The sequence below is a fragment of the Gorilla gorilla genome, chromosome 4 (assembly GCF_029281585.2).
Source record: "Gorilla gorilla gorilla isolate KB3781 chromosome 4, NHGRI_mGorGor1-v2.1_pri, whole genome shotgun sequence".
Classification (NCBI taxonomy): domain Eukaryota; kingdom Metazoa; phylum Chordata; class Mammalia; order Primates; family Hominidae; genus Gorilla; species Gorilla gorilla.
This window is the reverse complement of record NC_073228.2, coordinates 111905620-111928153: the sequence shown is the minus strand read 5'-3', so window position 1 is coordinate 111928153 and position 22534 is coordinate 111905620. Positions and strand designations below refer to the sequence as shown.

General features: G+C 35.5%; 1 protein-coding gene across 3 annotated transcripts in view; it reads left to right on the top strand.

Annotated features, from left to right (window-relative positions):
* Positions 1–22534, top strand: part of FBXL17 (F-box and leucine rich repeat protein 17) — a 525329-nt gene that overhangs the window by 256039 nt on the left and 246756 nt on the right. Inside the window, exon 7 of one of the 3 annotated variants that reach the window (XM_055388717.2) lies at positions 6711–10866. The exons of the other annotated variants lie outside the window; for them this stretch is intronic. Within the exon in view, the coding sequence (XP_055244692.2) occupies positions 6711–6810 (100 nt within the window). The 3' untranslated portion in view covers positions 6811–10866. Of the gene's footprint in view, positions 1–6710; positions 10867–22534 lie in introns of those variants that run through there. 3 annotated transcript variants of the gene reach the window in all.

Genomic DNA, 22534 nt, shown 5'->3' with positions numbered 1-22534 from the left:
TAATGGTAATTTCAAAAAGGGAATAAAAAATGCATAAGCCCCTTGTGCCAGCACAGCTTTTCTACACTGTTTTCTTTCTTACTATGTTTTGAACAGGACAATGACAGTGGTTTGATGTTAATCATCATTGTAGTTCTTGAGTATCAGAATTTATCACTGTGGGCCTCATCATAGCCGTAATTTCTACTACAGTGAGGATGATAGGCAATTTGAAAGCACTTCTACAAAGACATAAGTGTTGGTGTCTTCCAAATTTATAATTACTTTCTTAGACAAAACTGGCTTTAGAAAATTTCATATGCATATCTTTCTCCTTATTCTTGTTTGCACAAGCAAACTAAAAAACAAAACATACACATAAACAACAACAATATCAAGTATAATATACAGAAGCAAAGACAAGATTGAAATTGTATTAGGAACCCAAGGGTTTCTGGTGACTTCAAATGGAAATTTTTTGATGTTTATAGTAGTATTCAGTGAGTACTGAGATTTTTTCTTTTATTTTTCCTTTTACTTTTAGTTGACACGATATTTTCTTTTGACTCTCAATGGCGTTTTTTTTTTCTTTTTTTTCTTTTTTGCTAAATGTATCTTTAGGTGAATTAAAGAATAGACTAAACCTTTTTATCAAAAATATTGTGCTGTGAAAGCTTTTTAAAGTCAGTGAGCTTTGTCATCTGACCCTTCTTTTAGAAAATAGGCCTTTAGCTGACTCATGTTATATATGTATATATATATATATAGAGAGAGAGAGAGACAGAGAGATAATCTTATATAGCATGAGTTGCTCCAAGAATTGATATATACACACATATATAAAATGACCTATGCCTGATGGTAAAAATATAAACTGTCAATTTCTTCTTTTAGGGTCTTAGCTGTCTAGAATATTAATAAAATCATGTTTAATCTGAAGTAAATATAGTCTGATTTGAATTGGGTGAAATTTTTAGGTTTATTACTTTCACAGGCGATTTTTTAAAAAATGCTTAGTGGTTTAACAAAAGAAACTGAATCTTAAATGAAAATAGAGGGAAGTGAGTGAACCTGATCTAGTTTCACCTACAAGACCTCCAAAATAGTTTCTAAGAAACTGTGCCTTTGGACCAATGTCTCATAGGCCAGGTTCTAGCCTAATGCCCAATTTTTTTTTTGCCTGATTTTTAAACTGATCAAATTAGAGGCTAAATTGTGCTCTGTATTTTAGTTAAGCCATGTGCTATTAGCAGGGCACCTTAGGACTATCTCTAGTCTACAGCTGACCAGAAACTACTTGCCTCTGCACCTCTTATAACTGCACATGATTGCTCTAGAGGAAATTCTCAAAAGCCCCATTCCATCAGAGCAATCTAAAATTAAGGAGTTGAGAAATAGGATTTTTCCACTTGTGGGCTTTTAGAATTTTTGTTGACTCTTTGGGTCCTTTGGACTGTAAAGAATATACAGGTGTTATGTTTCACTTGGTTACTTTATCAGGAAAATAGAAGGGCATATACGACTAAAAATAGATTTTCTGGTTCTTTTTGGGGTTTAGATATATTTTGAATGATGATTGAATATAAACACAAGTGAATATAAACACAATAACTGGATATAAACACATGCAGCTTAAAAAGGGTCATCTCCTCCAACACAAAACTATAACATAGTTCTGGTAACACTAATGAAGAGTATATGTAAATATCAACCCAAATTACTATTAACATATCCCACCCAAGCTACCACGTTCCATCAGAACTATCTGCCATTTTTCAAAGATCTAAAACATTTCATTATCTACCCCTTCCTTGCCACCCTCCATAGAATACTCCTATCATTACTAATACATAAAATATAAATTCTAAATATCTCATTTAGGAAGTTCTTATTTCAGGATAACTTAAATTCTAGCTGATACAAGTGTTAACCATTTTGTTCCGTTTTGATCGTGACCTACTTTTATTGATTCTTCTGGAACTCTTAAAAACTTTCAATCCTTCCAAGTTTATTTTTATGTAGCTTTATCTCATCTTTCTGTATAGTACAAGCAGAGAAAGCCCTAATGTTTACTATCCCTTACTTATTTATTTAATTTTTACAGGTACATAGTAGGTGTATATATTTATGGGGTACATGAAATATTTTGATATAGGCATATAATGTTTAATAATCACATCAAGATAAATGGGGTAAGATTGCTCATTTATGTTGCATTACATTTTATTTTTCTAGTATGTTGCTTAAATTTGTATGTCTTTGGTTTCAAGCATTCTTTTTTTTTAATAAAATACAGAATTTTGTAGTTTCTGGTACCTAGATAACAAGGAGAAGTAGTGTTAGCCAGGTTTTCAAACTGTAGCCCTTTTCCTTGAACAACTAGTTAGATAATTTCAGGGATGGTTTAGTTGAACGTGGATTTTTATATTTAGGATATTGCCCTAGTCGTTTTCCTTTCTTGAAAAGGGGATATTTGATTGCGGTTAAATTGTGAAGTTGTAAAGCTATGTTAGCTAAATTTTTTACTATGTCAGCAAGCAGAATATTGTTTGCACTTCTTTGCTTTTTAAATGCTGCTCAGGGAGCTGCGTAAGTTATAATTGATGCACAGAAGAGATTTCAAATTTTATATGCCTATAAATTGGCACTGCTACATAGACTAGAAAGATGAGATTGGAGAAGTTATTTTCCCGTGAGAATGATACAAATTACTGTCAAACTGTTTATGCTTGCTGTAAAAATATTTTCAATGTACAGGTATTTGCTTACTATCTGGGTAGCACTCTTATTAAAGTGGAATAACATTTTGAGCCAAAATGAAATGTTTTCAGTACTATTGCATATTGTAGTAGTCTGGTTTAGTCATTCCTGGGCTTAAATGCCTGTAATTATGTTTGTTCTTTAAAATTCCTGAATTTGCTTAAGTTTGGAGTTTTAGAATTTTAAGTAAATATAGTGTTTATAACAGCCTGGCCTCCTTATTTTACATATGAAGAAACTGAGGCCCAGAAGTGTTAAAAAATATGCCAAGGTCAAAGACCTAGAAATTTGCATGAATTAAATTAAAATAAGTTTTCCTGCATCACTCTGGTTCTTTTTTTTTTAACATATTTCATATCTTATGAAATTGCCATGCTTAATATATATTCATTTCAGGAATATAAATGCCTTTTCTTCTTCCAGTTTACATTTAACCTCCAGATGACCTGAAATTTGCAATGTTTAAGATGAATTTGTAGGACTCATTTGGTGAAGTTGGCCAAAACTTTAAAAACATAGACTAAATTAGGCATTAGCAAATATGCTTCTCTTATTTTGTTAAGACAGTTTACTAATGTCAACAACAGGAGTGTGAAGTGATCCTTTACCCTAAATAAACTGCCAGTCACTGACTCAAACTTATTGTATCTTTAATATATTTTCAAAAAGAATGCTGGTTGGTAGGTGATCTTTAGTTGGGATCAAGAGAAGAACTCTCAGCCATAGGTTCCGTGGGAATTAAAATTCTTCATTTTGTTAGTGGTGTCTTATGTTTTGCATATGAAAGTACTGATTTTGACGGACCATTTAGGAATGTAAGTTTTTGTTTTACTTTCCCATTACTCAATAGCAGAATCTAGGAGATCTCATATTTTGCAGTGATTTTTTGTGTGTGTGCTCCATTGGTTTATAGACAAGAACACAGAAATAGGGAGTATCAGCTAATGAAAGGTGACAATGAGACGACAGTTTGAGGTATGCTGAAATAAGATGAAACTAAAGTTTGCTTTCATTCAGATTGCTGTTTTTTTTCTTTCATCCTAGAACGTTAAGCTCTAAGGAAAAGACTCGGTGATATCTTTACTAAAGATTGAGTAACATGAAAACACTAGAAAATAATTTGTTTATATTAAAGCTTTTAAATGGAAATATCAACATAGTAGCTGAATATATTTCAGTGCCCACAGTGACATTTATTTTAAGATTTGTTTTTAGGAATTGGCTTGTACACATGATTGCTGATCTTTGGGTAGTTTCTCTCAATTATTTTAAGAGTTGCTCGATCTTGCTTTCAAGAGCTTTGCCTGTGTTGGGGGCAAAGAAAAGGTGGGAAGAGGGAAATTGACAGTCTAATGCACTTCTTTCAGGATAAAACTGTATTGAAAATAGAGATATTTCAGCAATTCTTGGGGAATCTTAACTTTCCTGTAAATGGTTTTGCCAAAACTGTGTAGTGGCAATTAAGAAAAGCAAAAGACAAAAAACTTACCCAAGCACATGCACAACCACCATCACACAACAAGAAGAAGAAAAACTTTTCCTAAAAGATCCAGTATGGAGAAGTAGGCGATTTTATATGCAGCCAAAGAATAAAAAGTAAAAATCACACTAGAACCTGAGAAATAATGCCTGTATCACTCAGCCCTAGCCTTTGGCCACAGATTAAGGTCATGTGTTGGCGGTATTAGAAGCAGATGCTCTTATAAACTAAATGTTAGGCTAATGAGTGCGATAGCACTGCCAGTAATCGGAGGTGACTGCGAGGAACATGTTGTTTTCTTGCACATGCTTTTCCGAAATGCTCTAGGAATGAGAGCATACTATAGGAAGAGGCAGAGGCAGTGCTGTCTGGGCAGTTCCTCGTGGGCATTTTCTGTAAAGCTTTTTGCAGATAAATAATTCAGTAGACAATATTAAGAGTCATTTGCATTTGCCTCCCTGACTTTGAGTATATGTTACTCAATGTCTTGCTTTTGTGTGAATACAAAATTGGCATTCGTTTTACATTTCTGTAATGTTGGTTTTCTAATTATACTCATTTCTCTCTAGAGATTATTTCTCTTTCTTTCCTGCTGTATGCATTCACCTCCCATTCATGGTAAAATAAGTTACCATAAAACATAAGTCCATATTTTAAGGGAAATTCATAAATGGATTTATTAAAAGATTGTAAATTATCTTTACATTTTGTAACAATATACTTAATTTGTGATATTTTCACAAAAAATTAAAATGTATTTCTTTATGAAGTATAGCACTGTGGTTAAGAACATGAAATCAAGAGCCAGACCCTGAATTTGAATCCTGGCTTTGTTATGTATTAGCTATGTGACCTAACAGCATGTTATTTAATATTTGTATGCCTGAGCTTTTTCATGTTTAAAATGGAGACTATCCCATCTACTTTGTAGGATTCTTGTGAGAATCAAATATATGTGCATTGTACTTAGTACTTCATAAATTATATAAAAACTATATATTTTAATATTATGATATATATAGTACCTAGTATAGTACCTGGTACATAATAAGCCCTTTTCAAAATGTGGTTTATAACTTAGAGAATAATATTTCATTGCCTTTCAAAGATGTTTTTAATATTTATTAATTTGATTCCATCTGTTTTCTAGTGCCTAGAATTAGAGTATTAGTCTTTCAAATAAAAGCAAAATTTTGGGGTTGGAATAGATGTTAAAAATACAGAGTAACAAAGTATCTCTTGTCATCCTCTTTAAAAATAAGATAAAGAAAACTTTTAAATTGTAAATATATTTTTGGGCCGAGTGCGGTGGCTCACACCTGTAATCCCAGCGCTTTGGAAGGCCGAGGCAGGTGGATCACGAGGTCAGGAGATCGAGACCATCCTGGCTAACACAGTGAAACCCCCTCTCTACTAAAAATACAAAAAAATTAGCCGGGCGTGGTGGCGGGTGCCTGTAGTCCCAGCTACTCAGGAGGCTGAGGCAGGAGAATGGCGTGACCCCTGGAGACGGAGCTTGCAGTGAGCCGAGACCGTGCCACTGCACTCCAGCCTGGGCGAGAGCAAGACTCTGTCTCAAAAAAAAAAAGAAAAATTGTAAATATATTTTTGTATCAATTAGATTTATGTAGCATTTTCCTTCCATATAATAAACAGTTATATTAAAATATGCATGGACTCATTCTGTATAACTTGGATTTTCTTCCTTGCTTTACATTTTTGTCAAGACTTTGTGTGTAGAGCATATAAATGTGTGCTTCCTATTTGTTGTCATTTATGTATTCCATTGCCAAAAAACATTAACAAGATTTTCTTTCTTTTTTTTTTGAGATGGAGTCTTGCTCTGTCGCCAGTCTGGAGGGCAGTGGCATGATCTCTGCTCACTGCAACCTCTGTCCGCTGGGTTCAAGTGATTCTCCTGCCTCAGCCTCCCGAGTAGCTGGGACTATGGGCATGCGCCACCATGCCCAGCTAATTTTTGTATTTTCAGAAGAGACAGGATTTCACCATGTTGGCCAGGATGGTCTTGACCTCTTGACCTTATGATCTGCCCACCTCAGCCTCCCAAAGTGTTGGGATTGCAGGCGTGAGCCACCGCACACGGCCAAAAAGATTTTCTTAATGGTATAGCCTGTTCACTTAGAAATTATTTAACGGTGAAGGACTGAATCTCAAATTCCTGTATTCTTCTGAGCTTTTAAACTTTGTTCTGTTTTTGGTTCTTTTTTTATTAAAAAACATACATATTGTGATTAAGGATAGGCATTCATTCATTCAATCAGTATTTGAGTGCTTCCAGGCACTATTCTAGGCACTAAGGATACATCAGTGAAACAAGTATTTATTTAGAGACAGAGTCTTGCTCTGCCTCCTAGCTGTCTGCAACCTCGAACTCCTGGGCTCAAAGGATCCTCCTGCCTCAGCCTTCTGAGTAGCTATGACTACAGGCACATGCCACCAGGCCTGGCTGATTTTTATGTTTTTTTTGTAGAGATAAGAGTCTTGCTATGTTGACCTGGCTGGTCTCAAACTCCTGGCCTCAAGTGATCCTCCTGCCTCCACCTTCCAAAGCGCTGAGATTATTCATGTGAGCCACTGCACCCAGCCCCAGTGAAACTTTTAGATCAAACTATAAACTCATAATTGTATCAATTAAATTTTTCTCAATGATATAGGAACTTCATGGTCTTAATTGTTGATAGCATCCAAGTACACATTCAGTAAACAGAGCTTTTCTTTATCTGTGTCATGCAGTTAAAATGGTTTTTTATTGTTTTCTATGAAATATCTTAGTTATATAATGGTCAAACTGAAACATCATCTCTTACAAAGGTGAGATTAAACACAATAGAATTATTTACAGAACTTCCATCTTATAAGCCACTTTTTCATTAAATTTGGATAATAAGTGGTGCTTTGCTACCTGATTTAAACTAGTTTTATTTAGGCTATGAATCAACCTCTTTGTTCCAAAACACTGGAATAGGGGAATGTTTTGCATTTCCCCTTCCCCACGAGAGTTTGTTTTCCTCTAAGTCACATTAAGATGCTGTTCTCAAGCCAGTTTCGTTTCACCTAGTGCCTAGTTTTTGGAGTGGGAATGAAGGTAGGCAAAAGTTAATTGTAAACCAACACGAAGAGCACAAATGCAGCATGTGTTTGCAATAATAATGAATGCACACTATGAAGCAAGTCTAATGCCAGGGCCTGATCAAGCAGTGCTTTGGAGCCAATGGGTGACCCATCAGATACCACTGGTTGTGGGCCACCTTCTTTATTTCCTGAAGTTCTGTAACATGGAAATTCAGTCACAGGTTAATCTATACTAAATTTTGTTCTACAGAATTATTTAAAATCATAGGGAAATGATCAGGAATTGCTATTGTTATAACATAGTGGGATTAAATAGGTTCAAAATGAGTAGATTGTGTATTCTCCTTACATAGAACCTTGTGCAAAATGTCTAATTAAAGTAACAAGTTACTATACAGCTAATTCCTCCTCATTAGAGTATCAAATGTTCTTATTTAATTTTCTGACAAAAATATGAATGCTGCAATTTCATTGGTGCTTAAGGCCTATATTCCAGAACTTTCTTCATTGAGTTTTAGAGAAAGAGAAATATATTCTTTCTGAAGTTGAGGGTCCTGATTTTCTGTTAACAATGGGCCCTATTATGCTGCTTCCATCTGAGCAAGGCTAGGAAGAACTTCACAGCTGGCTGGGCACCTGACATGCCCAAGGCAGGTACTCTGACCTGCTCATATAGCCCTGGTTCCTCCTGGGGAGAATAGCAGTTTCCATTCCCTGAAGTGCCTAATTTATTCCAGGCTATGAATAGAATGAGCTTGTTGATTTGGGACTAGTGGCATTCCCCTTGCACAACCTCAGGACATGATTATCCATGCCAGGGTCAGGCAGGAGCTTCCCATCTGACCCTGTGCAGTCCTCACCCTGAGCACTTAACAAGAGTAATAAGAGGCTATTGGAATGTCACATTCTCTTGAATTTATTTATATTTTTAATAAGATACTGGCATCCTCTTTTGCCTTTATCTAAGCCTGGCTTTCTAGAAACTTGATTACAAAAAGTCTATTAACTCAATGAGTTGTTAGATGAAATATATTAATACATGAATCAGGAAAATCATAGTCCTAGAATATTTCCTTTTAGAACACATGTGTTTTTTGAGTTCGTAAAATATTCAGAGCACTGCATTAGGTTCTATCAGTGACACAGAAATAAAACAGGAAATAATGGTCCTGCTCCTGAGGCAAGACAAAAACTAGAGACATAGAGAAATTCAACAACAAGTAGAAGGACGCATATTAGTGAATAAAATTGTGAGTACAGTGGTATAACCAAACACTTATGTTTTATTAAAACACAAAGGACAAATAACAGAGAGAGGGTGATTAGGAAAGGCTTCTTGTAGGTAGCAAATTGTACTAAATCTTGGCATGTTTAAATAGGGCTCAAAAGAATGAAAGGCTCACTGTCATGAGTAGTTTTTGCTAGGTAGGGAAAACTGGTATCTTCATACCTGGGGTGACTACTTTGTGGTTTCTCAGTAAATTTTTTAATTGAATCAATTTTCCCCCTAGAGGAAGAAGGACTAAGGCCTCTGACACTGTCAGAAGAATCATCCCAAGCACCTCAGGTCCTAATGTCCTTTAGGCACGTGGATTTGTGACCAGAATAGAAGGGACATATATTAAAATTAAGATATTTGGAACTTGACTGTATTTTGTCATTTAATTATAGAAATGGGTAGGAAAAGATAGGAGGAGACATTTATCATTTACTACTGGCCAATTTAAAAAAAAGAAAAGAAAAGTTGAGGAAATAAGATAGTAAGATGGACATTTCTGATGGAGTTTCTAAGGGAGAATTAGACAAAGAAGGAAATGGTCAAATTATAAGTTAGACTTTAAAAAAATAGAGTATTGACTTAATTTGGGTACTATGCCAAGTATTTTTCAAAGATTTTAAAATATCTGGAAAATACTCCATGTTGTTCCAGTCTTAGTGGGTATGGCAACTATGTAAAGCAAATAATTGCAGCAATTTGAAATGAGTGCCTTTTGCATATATGAATAAAATGTGGTGAACTAAGCCAGAAAAAAAAGGAAATATGTAAAGGATAGGAGAGGCTTCCCAGAGGAGGTGGCATCTCATTTGAATCTTCATGGATGAGTTAGGAGTTTTTTGGGAGAAGAGAATATAGTAAGGGTGTTCTAGGGAAAATCACATGTGTAAAATAGATCTGAAGGATCACTGTGTGTACTTGAAAGTGTGAGAAGTTGGATGTGTCCAGAACATAGCATAAGCCTGGAGGTGATAGTGAGAGAGGGGTCTAGAGAGGTAAGTAGGAGTTGGAGCATGAAGGACTATGGATATTATGCCAAGAATTTAGAATGTTATATATAGATGATGGGGAAACATTGACTTACACTAAAAAACAAAATTAAAAACACCTGCATACAATGGACTACAGAGGCAGATCATAAGAAGGACAGTCTACCAGAGAAGATTGCAAAGGTCCAGGGAAACAAATTATGACGTCCTAAATGTCAGTAGTGAAAACCAAAATGGAAAGGAAAGGATGAACTTAAGTGTGATCAAGGATGTGTTGCAAAAGATCTTACCCATGTGGAGGCTGAGGGAGATGAGGGACTCTAGAATTTTCTCAAGTTTTTAGCTTGAGCACCTGGGTAGATGGGATACTGTAACAGAACTGTGGAAAGTTGCAGCACAAACAACTTTTGGATGGAAAAGAATGGACTCAGTTTTGAACATGTTGAATTTGAAGTTATTGTAGGTCCACCAGGCAGGGATGTCCCTTGCTCAGTTGGGTTTGAATCTGAAGATGGAAGTCAGGACTGGAGATAAGGATTTTGGAATCATCCAGGATATAGGTTATAGTGAAAATCTTACATATGCATGGAGTTTTAAGAAGAGAACAGGCCCAAGTGTTATACTTAGGAACGCACAAACAGTGGCTTTGGACACTGGGAATACATGAAAAAATCCTGAGGTAGAACTATACCATGTCATTAAGTTAGCCCACCTGCCAGGTATTATGTGGTAATGCCAAATAATGGAAACTTCAACCTCCCTCCATCTCCTGCTTTTTCATTCCTTACGGTTTCTAGTATGCTGACAAAGAAGAATACTTGAAGGAGTTTTTTCTCAGCTATCTAATGTAGGGCTTCCCAAACTGTGCTTTCTAGAGCATCTCTGGCAGTTCTGCAAGATGTTAATAAGCATCCGTGAACTCCTGTGTCAAAAACTGAAATATGAAACATTTCTTAATTGCAGGCCTTCTCAAAACCTTTATAATATAGGCCAGGGATTTCCGAGAGGGGGTGTAGTTAGTAGCTCCTTCTTGAGCTTTTTTTTCCCCCCAAACCACAGACCCCTTTTCCTCATGGACTACCTATTAATACCTCAACGTTTTTTGAAAAATACTCATCTTTTGATTGGAGAAATTAATGTTATCTTCATAGTCATTTGGGATTTTAATCTTTGAGGGTCTTTTGTACGTGAAAGGCATACTCATAGTTACTGTGTTGTAATTAACATTTTTAAAAATTTTAAATTACAAAGCCAAGTTTTCATAAGCCTTTAAGCTCAATTTATAAATCTTATTTTATTCATAAATCTTGTAATTTGGGGTTATATTTAAAACACTCTTTTTCATTTGTTCCTTAATTAGCAATCAGTTAGCTTATACGTTTGACAGACTAAATTCTATTAAACATTTCACATCATTTTCAAACTTGATTAATTGCATTCCTTTAGACTTTTCAAATTGTAACCCCCAATATGCTTAATTTTCCCAAGCACTCTCAATCTCTGGGAAGGCAGCCTTACAAATCTAATGCAAGTCTTCCTGAGCACTTAAACACCACTTTCACATGAAAGCCAAATGTATGCATTAGTCAATCAGTTTTTAAACACTGTATATAAACTTAGTCAATCAAACTGTCCTTAAGTATTTAAAATTAAAATGTCAAGATTACTACTAGTGAATCGCTTTAAATATTTTAAATAAAAACTATAAGCCTTAAGTCGATTTCCCAATGTGTCAGATTCTCTTAAACGTTTCATACACTTGAAATAACAAATGAAATATCCGCAGCCCTAACAAAATTATGAAAATTATTTTCACCAATTTTTTTTTTAAATGTATTCTCTCCCCTTTTCTGATTGTAGAGTCACCTACCCGTAGGGCAGAGAATTACCCTCTCAGTCCTGCTAAAGCTGAGGATACAAGGCTGCTGGCCAGATTGGGAATTAAATACCTGGGTGTTAATCCCAGGATGGATCTATCTGAGCTGTTTTTTTGAGTGATAAGAAATTTTTGTGCACATAATTTCTTTTGAAAACGGTATTATTCATCTATCATCCCATTCTTTATCTTATTAACTTGTTTTATTATTATTATTTTATTATTATTATTATTAGTTTTGAGACGGAGTCTTGTTCTATCGCTAGGCCAGAGTGCAGTGGTGTGATCTCGGCTCACTGCAACCTCTGCCTCCCGGGTTCAAGCGATTCTCCTGCCCCAGTCTTCTGAGTAGCTGGGACTACAGGCACATGCCACCACACCCAGCTAATTGTTTTTTTTTTTTTTTTTGTATTTTTAGTAGAGACAGGGTTTCACCATGTTGGCCAGGACAGTCTCAATCTCTTGACCTCATGATCCACCCTCCTTGGCCTCCCAAAGTGCTGGGATTACAGGTGTGAGCCACTGCACATGACCCTGTTTTATTATTTTTAATTGCCCGATTTGAATTAATGATATTCACTACCCTCCCATGGATTGCATATTAACCTAACTTGATTCTCCACCTGCTTTATATTTTGTTGTTCTTTCTCCTAGACCACTATTCTTTAGTAATTTTACGTATATAAGGCAGAGAAACCCTTACTATGCTCCTTATTATATGCTTTCTTAACTTTAGTGTTTTTCTTGTTTCTGTTTTCTTTCTTGTTTACTACATTCTTTCTATGGGGATTTTGTTCACTGTCACCTTTATTTCAAAATTTTTGTTAGATCTTTTCATCTTTTTTCAGGCCATGACTTATTCAGTAAAATATCCAAGCCAATGGTTATTTAGCTTAAAAACAAACAAAAACAGTCATGGAAGGTGGTCAGCCTGTTATGTTATTTACTTTCAGTGTGATTTTGGACAAGCTCATTTTAATCTCTTTGAGCCTTGACTGCCTCAGCTTTTAAACTAGATGAATATCTTACCTGTCTGCAGGCAGGGGGCCAGATGAGAAGATATCTTGGGGCCTTCTCTTTGATCTCTGATAGCTCTAATTCTTACTGCTTTTCATCTTGCTCAGTTGCTCTTTACTGACATGGTGTGTATATGTGGGTCATTTTGTAGAACTACTCAGAGAAATAACTTTTCAACCTTTAATTAGTTGTAAATATTTAAAAACTGGGAGATTTTACTCTTCTTTTTTTTCTTAAAGATGGAAAGATGTGAAAATACTGTGTCTGCGTTTCTCCTTTCCCCCAGCAGCTTGAGCTGAGTGTTGACGACCACTTCTATCTAGTGTCCTATCCTTTTCAATTTGCCTCAGTGCCTACCTCACCAATTTTGTGATGAATTGAGCCAATGAGATTTACATAGAAACAGTTAGTGTAAAAAATAAGGTCAGTTCTAGAATTTAAGGACTAAGTTTATATATATGATAGCGTGAGCTTTTTAAAAAAAATTTTTAAATACTATAATTTTTTTTTGTATCAGCTTCAACCTACATACATACTCAATTCTCATATTTTAAAAACTGACTTAGGCTTAAAAAAAACAGTGAATAAAGCCCATGCTTCTCCTGTTTCTCTTTTTTTCCTCCTAGTTTGAACATTCTCATTTTCCTCTGGGTACTAGGAAGAGGTGAATACTTTTGTTTGCCTTACTTGAGTACTTACTGTTCTAGCAATTTATTGCACTTGGACAATAGACACCTTCCTATATTTCCTAATAATCATTCCTCAGGTTTTCTTTAAATACGTCTTGAATTTGCCCAATTGTCAGGTAATTGATGCAGTCATTTAAAAAATTGCTTGGGGATTATGATCTTGTATACACTTAAAAGAGTGCACACCATTTTGAAATCACTACATTTTTTGGACTACATTTCTGTATAGGATTAGAGACACTCTGTTCATATTCCAGATAAGAAATCTGCAACATGTTTGTCATTTACCTTGTTTCTCTGGACTTAGGACATGAAATTCTATCCAGCAGCTTGAGAGCAATATTAAAAAATGATGTAGCATCACAAGCCAATGATAAATATGTTCACCCTAAGAATTTAAATGTGGTGAATAGATGCAGTAGTGTGATTGGCATTCAGTGGCCTATCTCTGATTCTCTTTACAGGCATTGAAAAGCCAACCAAGCTTGAAGCATTTTCAGTGTGCCAAGCATTTGTGTGCTCCACTCAGTATCAGGGTAAATTTTGCCCATTTGAATGTCTTTCTAATATACATAGTTTGAAAAACAAATGTCCACAAATAAGAATATAAAAGTCACTTAGTATCCTACACCATCACAAGCAAAGAATGTGGGGCTACTGAACACACAACAACTTTATTTCTCATTATTGGCTATAAAATTATTTTCTTGCCTAATTTGTTTGAATCAGACATTTATTGATGTATACCTAATTGTCTTTCATTAACAATAACACTCAATTAATATAAATGATGATTTATGCTTGATGTCATACTGAATTTATAATAATTTGGAAACAAGAGACAACTTATAGGGAATTGAATGGAATAAACTCACTAAGATACAAATCAGAAGTACTTTAAGAGTAAGCAAATGGTTACTATGCACAATAAATAAACAATTGTAAAGTTCTGGGAACTGGATTATGTAAAATATGTACATGTTATGTTCGTACAATGGAGTATAAGTAAACTCTTTGGGAGGGGTACTTTCTTGTTTATTTATTACAGAATGATAATGAAGATTAGCTTCATGACCTTCATATACAGCATTGCTGTGTAATGCAAATAGTTGACTGCCACAAGTCTTTTTGTATAACTGAAAGAGACATACAAAGGATTATTCTGTTTAAATGACTCAAAATTAATAATTATACATTTGTTCTACGTGTAAAAGTTCTAAAAATAGAAGAAACTGAAATGGATATTTCTTAATTAATTATGCCTTAATTCTGATGCACATTTTCTTTTGAAAAGCCAATTTTCTGAAGAATAGTTACACACAGCTTCATTCCTGGCATGACTATTTCAAGTGTAGTGTTTAGGGATTATGTCAGATTAGACGGGTATATGGTATAGAATGATTCTGGGGACAGACTTTCCAGATTAACAAGAAAAGAGAATTTTAAAACACCTAAATTTGGGTATTTTACCAATTTAGGTATACCTAAAATTGGACATTTTTAATGTGAGGAGTGTTTAGTTCAATGGGGACATTTCTCAGAGAGATTTACTACTTTTTAATGGTGCCTCTGAGAGTCCCTCAGTAGCTGTCCTCCATCGGAGAACATCTCAGAATTACTTTTTTTCTGTCCACTTGCCCATATTTTTCATTTACTTTACTGGATTTGTTCACATTTATTACCCCCATTCATATTTCCTTCCATTCTCAATACACTGGAAGAAAAATTTATATATATATATATATATATATATATATATATAGCATATAGCCACATGTGCATATGTTGGAAAAATTGTTTTTTTAAATATATACACATAATGCAAGCTTAGCATACCATCTATCTCTCTTGCATATTAGATTTAAAGGCTCAGTAGTTAAAGTGTGTTTTAAAATTGCAGATTACGTACCATCTTTTAACTTAGAAAATAAAGAGACTGATTCTAGTCAGGTTAGCCACATGCCCATGTGGTCTTCAGACAGAGGCAGAGCTCATATGGGAATGCATGTCTCTGATGCCCTGCCCATACCTTCCCTGGAATACTGCCAAGTCTGGATAAAAGTGGTCTGGGTGTAAGTAAGAAGTATGAGAAAGACTGGGTGAGTTATTAGCAAACTCTAGATTGCAGTCAACTTGATCACTGTATGCTAGGCAATTTTAGGAGTATGACTTTCTGTCTGTAAATGGAGGTAGAATAGATGAAGAATATTAGAAAGATTAATTAAGAATATGAATGGTGAATTAAGAAAAAGTTTGGGACCAGTGAGATGTGACATAATGTCTACTCCCACTTTACCCCTATTTTAGAGTTAAAATATCAGAAGATATCAGAGGAAGTAAAGTTTTATGAAAATACAATATTTGTTAAATTTATAATATTTTGACCTTGAAGCATATTAGCATACCATTTCATCTGTAGAAGTTTGATTTGGATCTTTTTACAACTTTCATTTCACTCTTGATCATGTTCATGCATTCCTTCTCCTTCTTGAGCAGTAATATATTTTAATACCTGATTAAATGCCTTGTTCACTAATTCTATCATCTATGTCATTTATATGTCTATTTATATTGATTGTTTTTTCTCCTCATGGGATATGTTTTCCTGTTTCTTTTCATGCCTAGTAATTTTGACCAGATGACCAACATTGTGAATATGACGATGTTTGGTATTGATTTTTAAAAAAATCTTTAAATATTTCTGGGCCTTGTTCTGGGAAGAATTAAAGTTACTTGGGCACAGTTTGATGGGTAAATCCTGAACAGTGTTTAGTCAAGGGCTAATTCAGCCACACTAGTGAGGCATTGCCCTTCTGAGTCCTTGACTCAATGCCCTGTGAATTAGCAGGTCATTTCTATCCAAGCTCATGGAAGTATCAAGTACTCCCAGGCCTAAGCTCCAGATATTTCCCACTTATTCCTTAATGATGGTTCTTTCTCTGGCCTCAGTAGTTTTCTTTTTTATATGACCAGACCAGTATTCAACCAAAGACTCAATTGGACTGTGCCTATCTCCAGAGCTTGCTCACTTGCCCTTTCTGTGCATCTCCCTCCTTTCTGGCACTCTTCCCAGCATATTCTGGTCACCTTGGTGTCCTAGAGCCCTAAACTCTGTCTCCTAAACCAAGCAAGGCTGTTGGGCCTGTTTGGGATCTCCTTTCCCTTGCCGCATCCAGAAACTCTCTCCAGGCATTGAACGTTTTACTTATGTATATGGCTGTCCTCATTTGTCTCCCTTCTCTCAGATATTATTATGCAGCATTACCCCTTGTTCAATGTGTGTCAACAGATTTATGACAGAGTGCTAACGTGATCTATATACTGGGTTCTCTGAACACTGCTTGAACTTCTGTAAGCTCAAGGGCAGTGACTAAGTAATCAATCCATTTGTAAACATTTATTGAGAGTTAATTATGTAATAGGATTTTATTAATTATTGGAAATACAGAGATGAATAAAGTGTGGTCCCATAGCCTAGTTGAAAAAGCTAGCATGTAGAGACAGTTTTTTACACCGACTGAGATTAAAAGATTATTATAATTGGAGATTATCCTGAGAGATCAGAAGGTCTTAGAAACTTTGTGTTTGCAGGATGTAGCATGTAACTAGATCTTGTATACAGCATTCAATAAATACTTAAGAATGAATGATAGTGTAGCTAATTTGTAAGCATATTCTGCTAAGAAATGCTTACAGCCTTTTTTCTTAGTTCCCAAGATAGCTTAAATAAATAAGAATATGATGATGTGTGTTTTAGAGAAAAATAATCTGACTTTAGTTTGAACTATCATGAATATTATTTATTGACAATTCCAAAAAACTTTAAATGTAACATTGATATCTAAGTTATATAGTCTTGTTTTGTTTCCTATTATCATATCAAACAATTGAAAAATACCAATCCAATCAAACCTTTATTTGTAACTGCTGCTCCCTCTTTCTTCTTTTTCTTTTCTTTTCTTTCTTTTTTTTTCTTCTTTTTACTTATTTCTGTTCATGTTTTGAAAAGCAGGGTCTGCAGATAGTTATTTATATGTATGAATTCACTGGTTCATTCTAGTGCGAAATAGGTCATTCTGGAACAGTGAGAAATGTGATTGCTTAATTTCAAGCAGTTTTTGCTGCTCAGCTGGAGCTGTAGAAAAAGGAAAGGGGTCAGGCCAGCACTTGTTGAAGATTTCTTGTTGCCATTGTCCTAGTAAAAGAGACTTGATGCTGGTGAATGTGGACTATTCAATGTATTAGGGAGGAGGAAAGGGAGGCTTAGTACCTAGTTTAATAATTATTATGATATTTTAGTTTAACCACTCTTTAGATGGTTAATACAAAAAATCAAATGCCATCCTAATAAAGATGTGCAGGGCTTTTTCTCCTTAAAAAGAAACTAGGTACAGCAAATAATGGCACTGTGAAAATTTTGAGGCACAAATTCGCCCTTTTTTTTTTTTTTTTGCATGCTAATATACTGAAAAAGAAAGAAAGCTGCAGTAGGATTGGCAGGTTATGATTCTCATAAAAAAATAACAAATTTTTGAACAAGAAAATAAAGAATACTTTGAAAAAATTGTACATTACTCAGCATCGAAAAATGGAAATCATTTAATCTTGTGCCCTCTTTTCCTCTGTGGAAACTAGGGTTCTAAATAGGAAACTACTTTCAAATGGTAAACTGTTTACAAATTTGATGAAAAGAGCCCATTAATTAAAATCTGATTCCCACATTCAAGTGACAATTTTCTTTATGAATACATGCATTAATTCATAGGTTTTTCTGTTTTGTATGACATAGCTGTGATGTACCGCAATTATTTCCTTAATATCTAGTTAAGAAATTTCAGAAATTCTATATTTAGAAATATGTACTTTAGTCTATTTCAGTTGTTAATATAAATAAATAGACTATATTACTGATGAATTTCTTTCAAATTAAACTTGAAGAGAGGATCTTATAAGAGATTAATTCAAAATTATGCTCAGGTTCTGCTTGGGTGTTCTTGACCCCAGTAAACCACTGGATTTTAAAACAAGTGAGTGAGAATGAGTACTGACAGAACAGTGAGAGTTTTGCTTGGCTGGCCAAGGAGCGGGTGTGAGCTACGGGCACACCCTTCCCATTTAGAAGCTGTGTGGTACCAATAGGCTATGATCTTAATCACTTATTTACCTGTAACCTAGAAGAGAATGAAGGTATCTGACTCAGTCATATGGCAGACTTTTAAATGGAAATATTCATTATAAGGAAAAGGAATTCTTTCTCTGATTTTAATAGAAGGGAAGTGTTCTCTCCCTCAACCCCATGACCCCACCTTCTGTGGACTGAATGAATTTGATGTTTGAAAAGTGATTCAGATAAAATGTAGTATTGTGATCAAAGATGTCTCAGAACATCTTAATCATGTATTGCTCTTGTATTGATATACATTGTTTACATTGAGCTAATGCAATAATGTAATTAAAGATTCCCATAGTACAGTATGGGAATCTGGGAGTGGGGCACTAACTGGTATTCCATTCTGTGGGGGAAAGAAATTTCTCTTCTTATCCCTTACTAGGTTCATGGCTCAGACCCCTATAACAAGACAGATTATCAAGAAAAAAAACATACAAATGTATTTAAATATAAGTTTTATGTGACATAGGGGCTTTCATAAGGAAATTAAAACCTAAAGAAACAGGTAAACCTGTATATTTTTTATGCTAGGTTTGAAGAAAAAGTCAGTCAATACAGAGAAGTGTGATTGGACAAAAGGGTTATGATCTAATGGTAATAAACTGGGAAGAACTTACCAAGTCTTGTCTGTTGAGATTCTTCTCTGTGTCCCTGTATCATCAGACATGAGAATGTTCCTTTCTTGTGGATATAGAATGGGCACCTCTCACATGAAAGTCTTATGACCTGCTTCAGGGGAAGGTCAGAAAAGGATGTGGGGAAGGTGAGAGTGACCTTCCTCCTTCTGCTATTTTCTCAAATGCCAAGGTACCATATTTTGGGGAAGTGTGTCCTGACCCTCATCAGTTCTCTCCATTACTCTTTGTCCTTCCTTTTGTAAATCTCAGGTATTTCCCTTACTGTTCTCCTTTTTACTTGCCCAATAGGTCTTTGAAAGTGTGAGTCTTGGCTGGGCACAGTGGCTCACGCCTGTAATCCCAGCACTTTGGGAGGCCGAGGTGGGTGGATCGCCTGAGGTCAGGAGTTCGAGACCAGCCTGACCAACATGGAGAACCCCATCTGTACTAAAAAATATGAAATTAGCTGGGCATGATGGTGCATGCCTGTAATCCCAGCTACTCAGGAGGCTGAGGCAGGAGAATCGCTTGAACCCGGGAGGCGGAGGTTGCGGTGAGCCGAGATCACACCATTGCACTCCAACCTGGGCAACAAGAGCGAAACTCTGTCTCAAAAAAAAAAAAAACAAAAAAAACAAAGTGTGAGTCTTTTGGCCCACTGGGGAAACATGTAATGGGGGTGCTTTTCCTAACTTGCCTTGTTTTAAGTAAGGACACAGATCCAGGATTTCTAAGGAGTGTTCTACTTAGTGCTGAAAAAATTGGAGAGGATAACAAAGTATTTTTTTACAGTAGAAAACTAAAGGAAAAATTAAGAAATCTTTAGTAATTGTTACCCATGTCTTTATTTAAATATATAGATCTATCCTAACATGATTATTCTTAGACATAACAACTTCATTCATTCATGAATCTATCAAACCTTTAAACGTGCTAGATATGCAGCCCTAAGTGCCCCAAATTGACTCCTGTATCTAAAGAGCTCATGATACTTTATAGTTTTCTAAACACTTTCATTAAGGTTCATCTGATTGTTTATCTACTTTTTTTTAACAAATACTGTTGATTTCCCTATTGTTAGCGCTGGAGTTACAGCAGTGAATACAATAAAACTACACTGTCTTTGTGGGGTTATATTCCAGCAGGAAATGGATAATGGACAAGTAGAAATATTCTTTACATCACATAGTTGGTAAGAAAAGTATAAGAGATTAACTGGATGTAGAAGGTGGGGTATATGTTTGCAGTTTGAAATACAGCTCATGGAGGAGCTATCACTGAAGGAGATACTTAAGTAAAATCAAGGAGTAAGCCACATGGATAAATGAGTAAACAGTACGTACAAAGTCCTTGAAGCAGAAACACACTAGTGTGTTTGAGAAACAAAATGGAGGGCAGTATAGCCAGACCAAATCAGAGAAGGGAGGAAAGGTAGCAAATAAGGTTGGGGTGCGAGCCAACAGGCAGATTATATTGGGCCTAATAGGTCATGCAAAGGGGTCTGGATTTTATTCTAGGTGCAATGGAAAGCCATTGGAAGATTTTGAACAGAATGAGAATGAGATTTCTCTTTTCTTTTTCTTTTTTTTTGAGACAGAGTCTTGCTGTGTCGCCCAGGCTGGAGTGCAGTGGCGCCATCTCGGCTCACTGCAAGCTCCGCCTCCCGGGTTCATGCCATTCTCCTGCCTCAGCCTCCTGAGTAGCTGGGACTACAGGTGCCCGCCACCATGCCTGGCTAATTTTTTGTATTTTTAGTAGAGATGGGGTTTCACCGTGTTAGCCAGGATGATCTGAATCTCCTGACCTCGTAATCTGCCCGCCTTGGCCTCCCAAAGTGCTGGGATTACAGGCTTAAGCCACCGTGCCTGGCCGAGATTTCTCTTAAAGGAATCTAACAAAGTGAAATTGTCAAGCCTCAAAGGAAAGTGAGTTATAAATTAATGACTGATCATGTAGACACTTTCCTTAACAGTTAAAAAGCATTTGTGTCGTTATTTCATCTAATTAACAGAAAACACCAAAATAATATACTTTTCGTAGTTGTATTTAAAATTCAGGGGTTTTCACTTTGGGAAGCCAAGGTGGGTGGATCACCTGAGGTCGGGAGTTCGAGACCAGCCTGACCAACATGGAGAAACTCTGTCTCTACTAAGAATACAAAACTTAGCCAGGCGTGGTGGCACATGCCTGTAATCCCAGCTACTCGGGAGGCTGAGGCAGGAGAATCACTTGAACCCAGGAGTTGGAGGTTGCAGTGAGCTGAGATCTCACCACTGCACTCCAGCCTGGGTGATAGAGTGAGACTCTGTCTCAAAAAAATAAATAAAATTAAGTTCAGAGATTTTTAAGGAGGAAATTTTACATAATTGATTTTTATAATATTTTCCATTTTTCTTGTTTTCTGAGCATTTCCTTTAATTTTTTTCACCTCTTTAAAAAATAACTTTATTGAGATGTAATTTACATACCACAAAATTCACCCATTTAAGGTGTACTATTCCATGGTTTTAGTATATTCACAGTGGTTTAGTATATTCATATTTAGTATATTCACAGTTTAGTGTATTCACTATTGCTACTATCTAATTTCAGTAAATTTTCATCAGTCCCAAAAGAAATTCTGTAACCCATAGCATCACTCCTGATTTATTCCTTCTCCTCAGCCCTTGGCAACTACCAATCTACTTTTTGTCTCTATGGATTTGCCTATTCTGGACATTTCATATAAGTGGAATACTGTAATATAATATGTACCCTTTTATGTTTGGCTTTTTTCATGTAATACAATGTTTTCAGTGTTCTTCCATGTTGTAGCACGTATTCACTTTCAAACTTTCTTTTTATTTCCAAATAATATTCCATTGTACTGATACACCACATCTGTTCATTAGTTGATAGACATTCTGGTTGTTTCTACTTTTTTGCTATTGTGAATATTTGTATATACATTTTGGTGTGGACATATGTTTCCATTTCTCTTGGATATATACCTAGGAGTAGAATGGCTGGGACGTATGGCAACTTTACATTTAATATTCTGAGGAACTGCCAGACTCCCTTCCAGAGTGGTTGCACCATTTTATAATCCTGCTAGCAGAGTTTAAGAGTCTAATTTCTACACATTCTTCCCAACACTTGTTATTATCTGTCTTTTCAATTTTATTTTCATTAATTTTCACATTTAGAGGAACTAGAAACCTGTCCTGCTTGCTTGTTCTACATGCTCAGCTTTTCCCTGCTATAGACTGTGGTGGAGATGGTACCTCTGGTATAGTAGAAAGAGCCCTAAACTTAGAAGAATTGGTGTGAGTCCCAGTTTAGCACTTACTGCTTGAATGACCTTGAATAAATCATTCTCTTCACTTCTGTGAGCTTCGGTTTCCCCCTATTTAAAATAGGATTAACCCTTGCTTTCCGGCGATGATCCAGTAAAGCAATATGTAAAATATATTAGAAGATCAGATTCTTCCTCCTGTTCCTTTTCAGTCTCCCTCCGTTTTACTCTCTTTGATGCATATTTCTTAAGTAAATAAATAAGGAGAAATATTAAGTAATTTTGCCTTAATGGCCTTTCCCTAATAAGATATA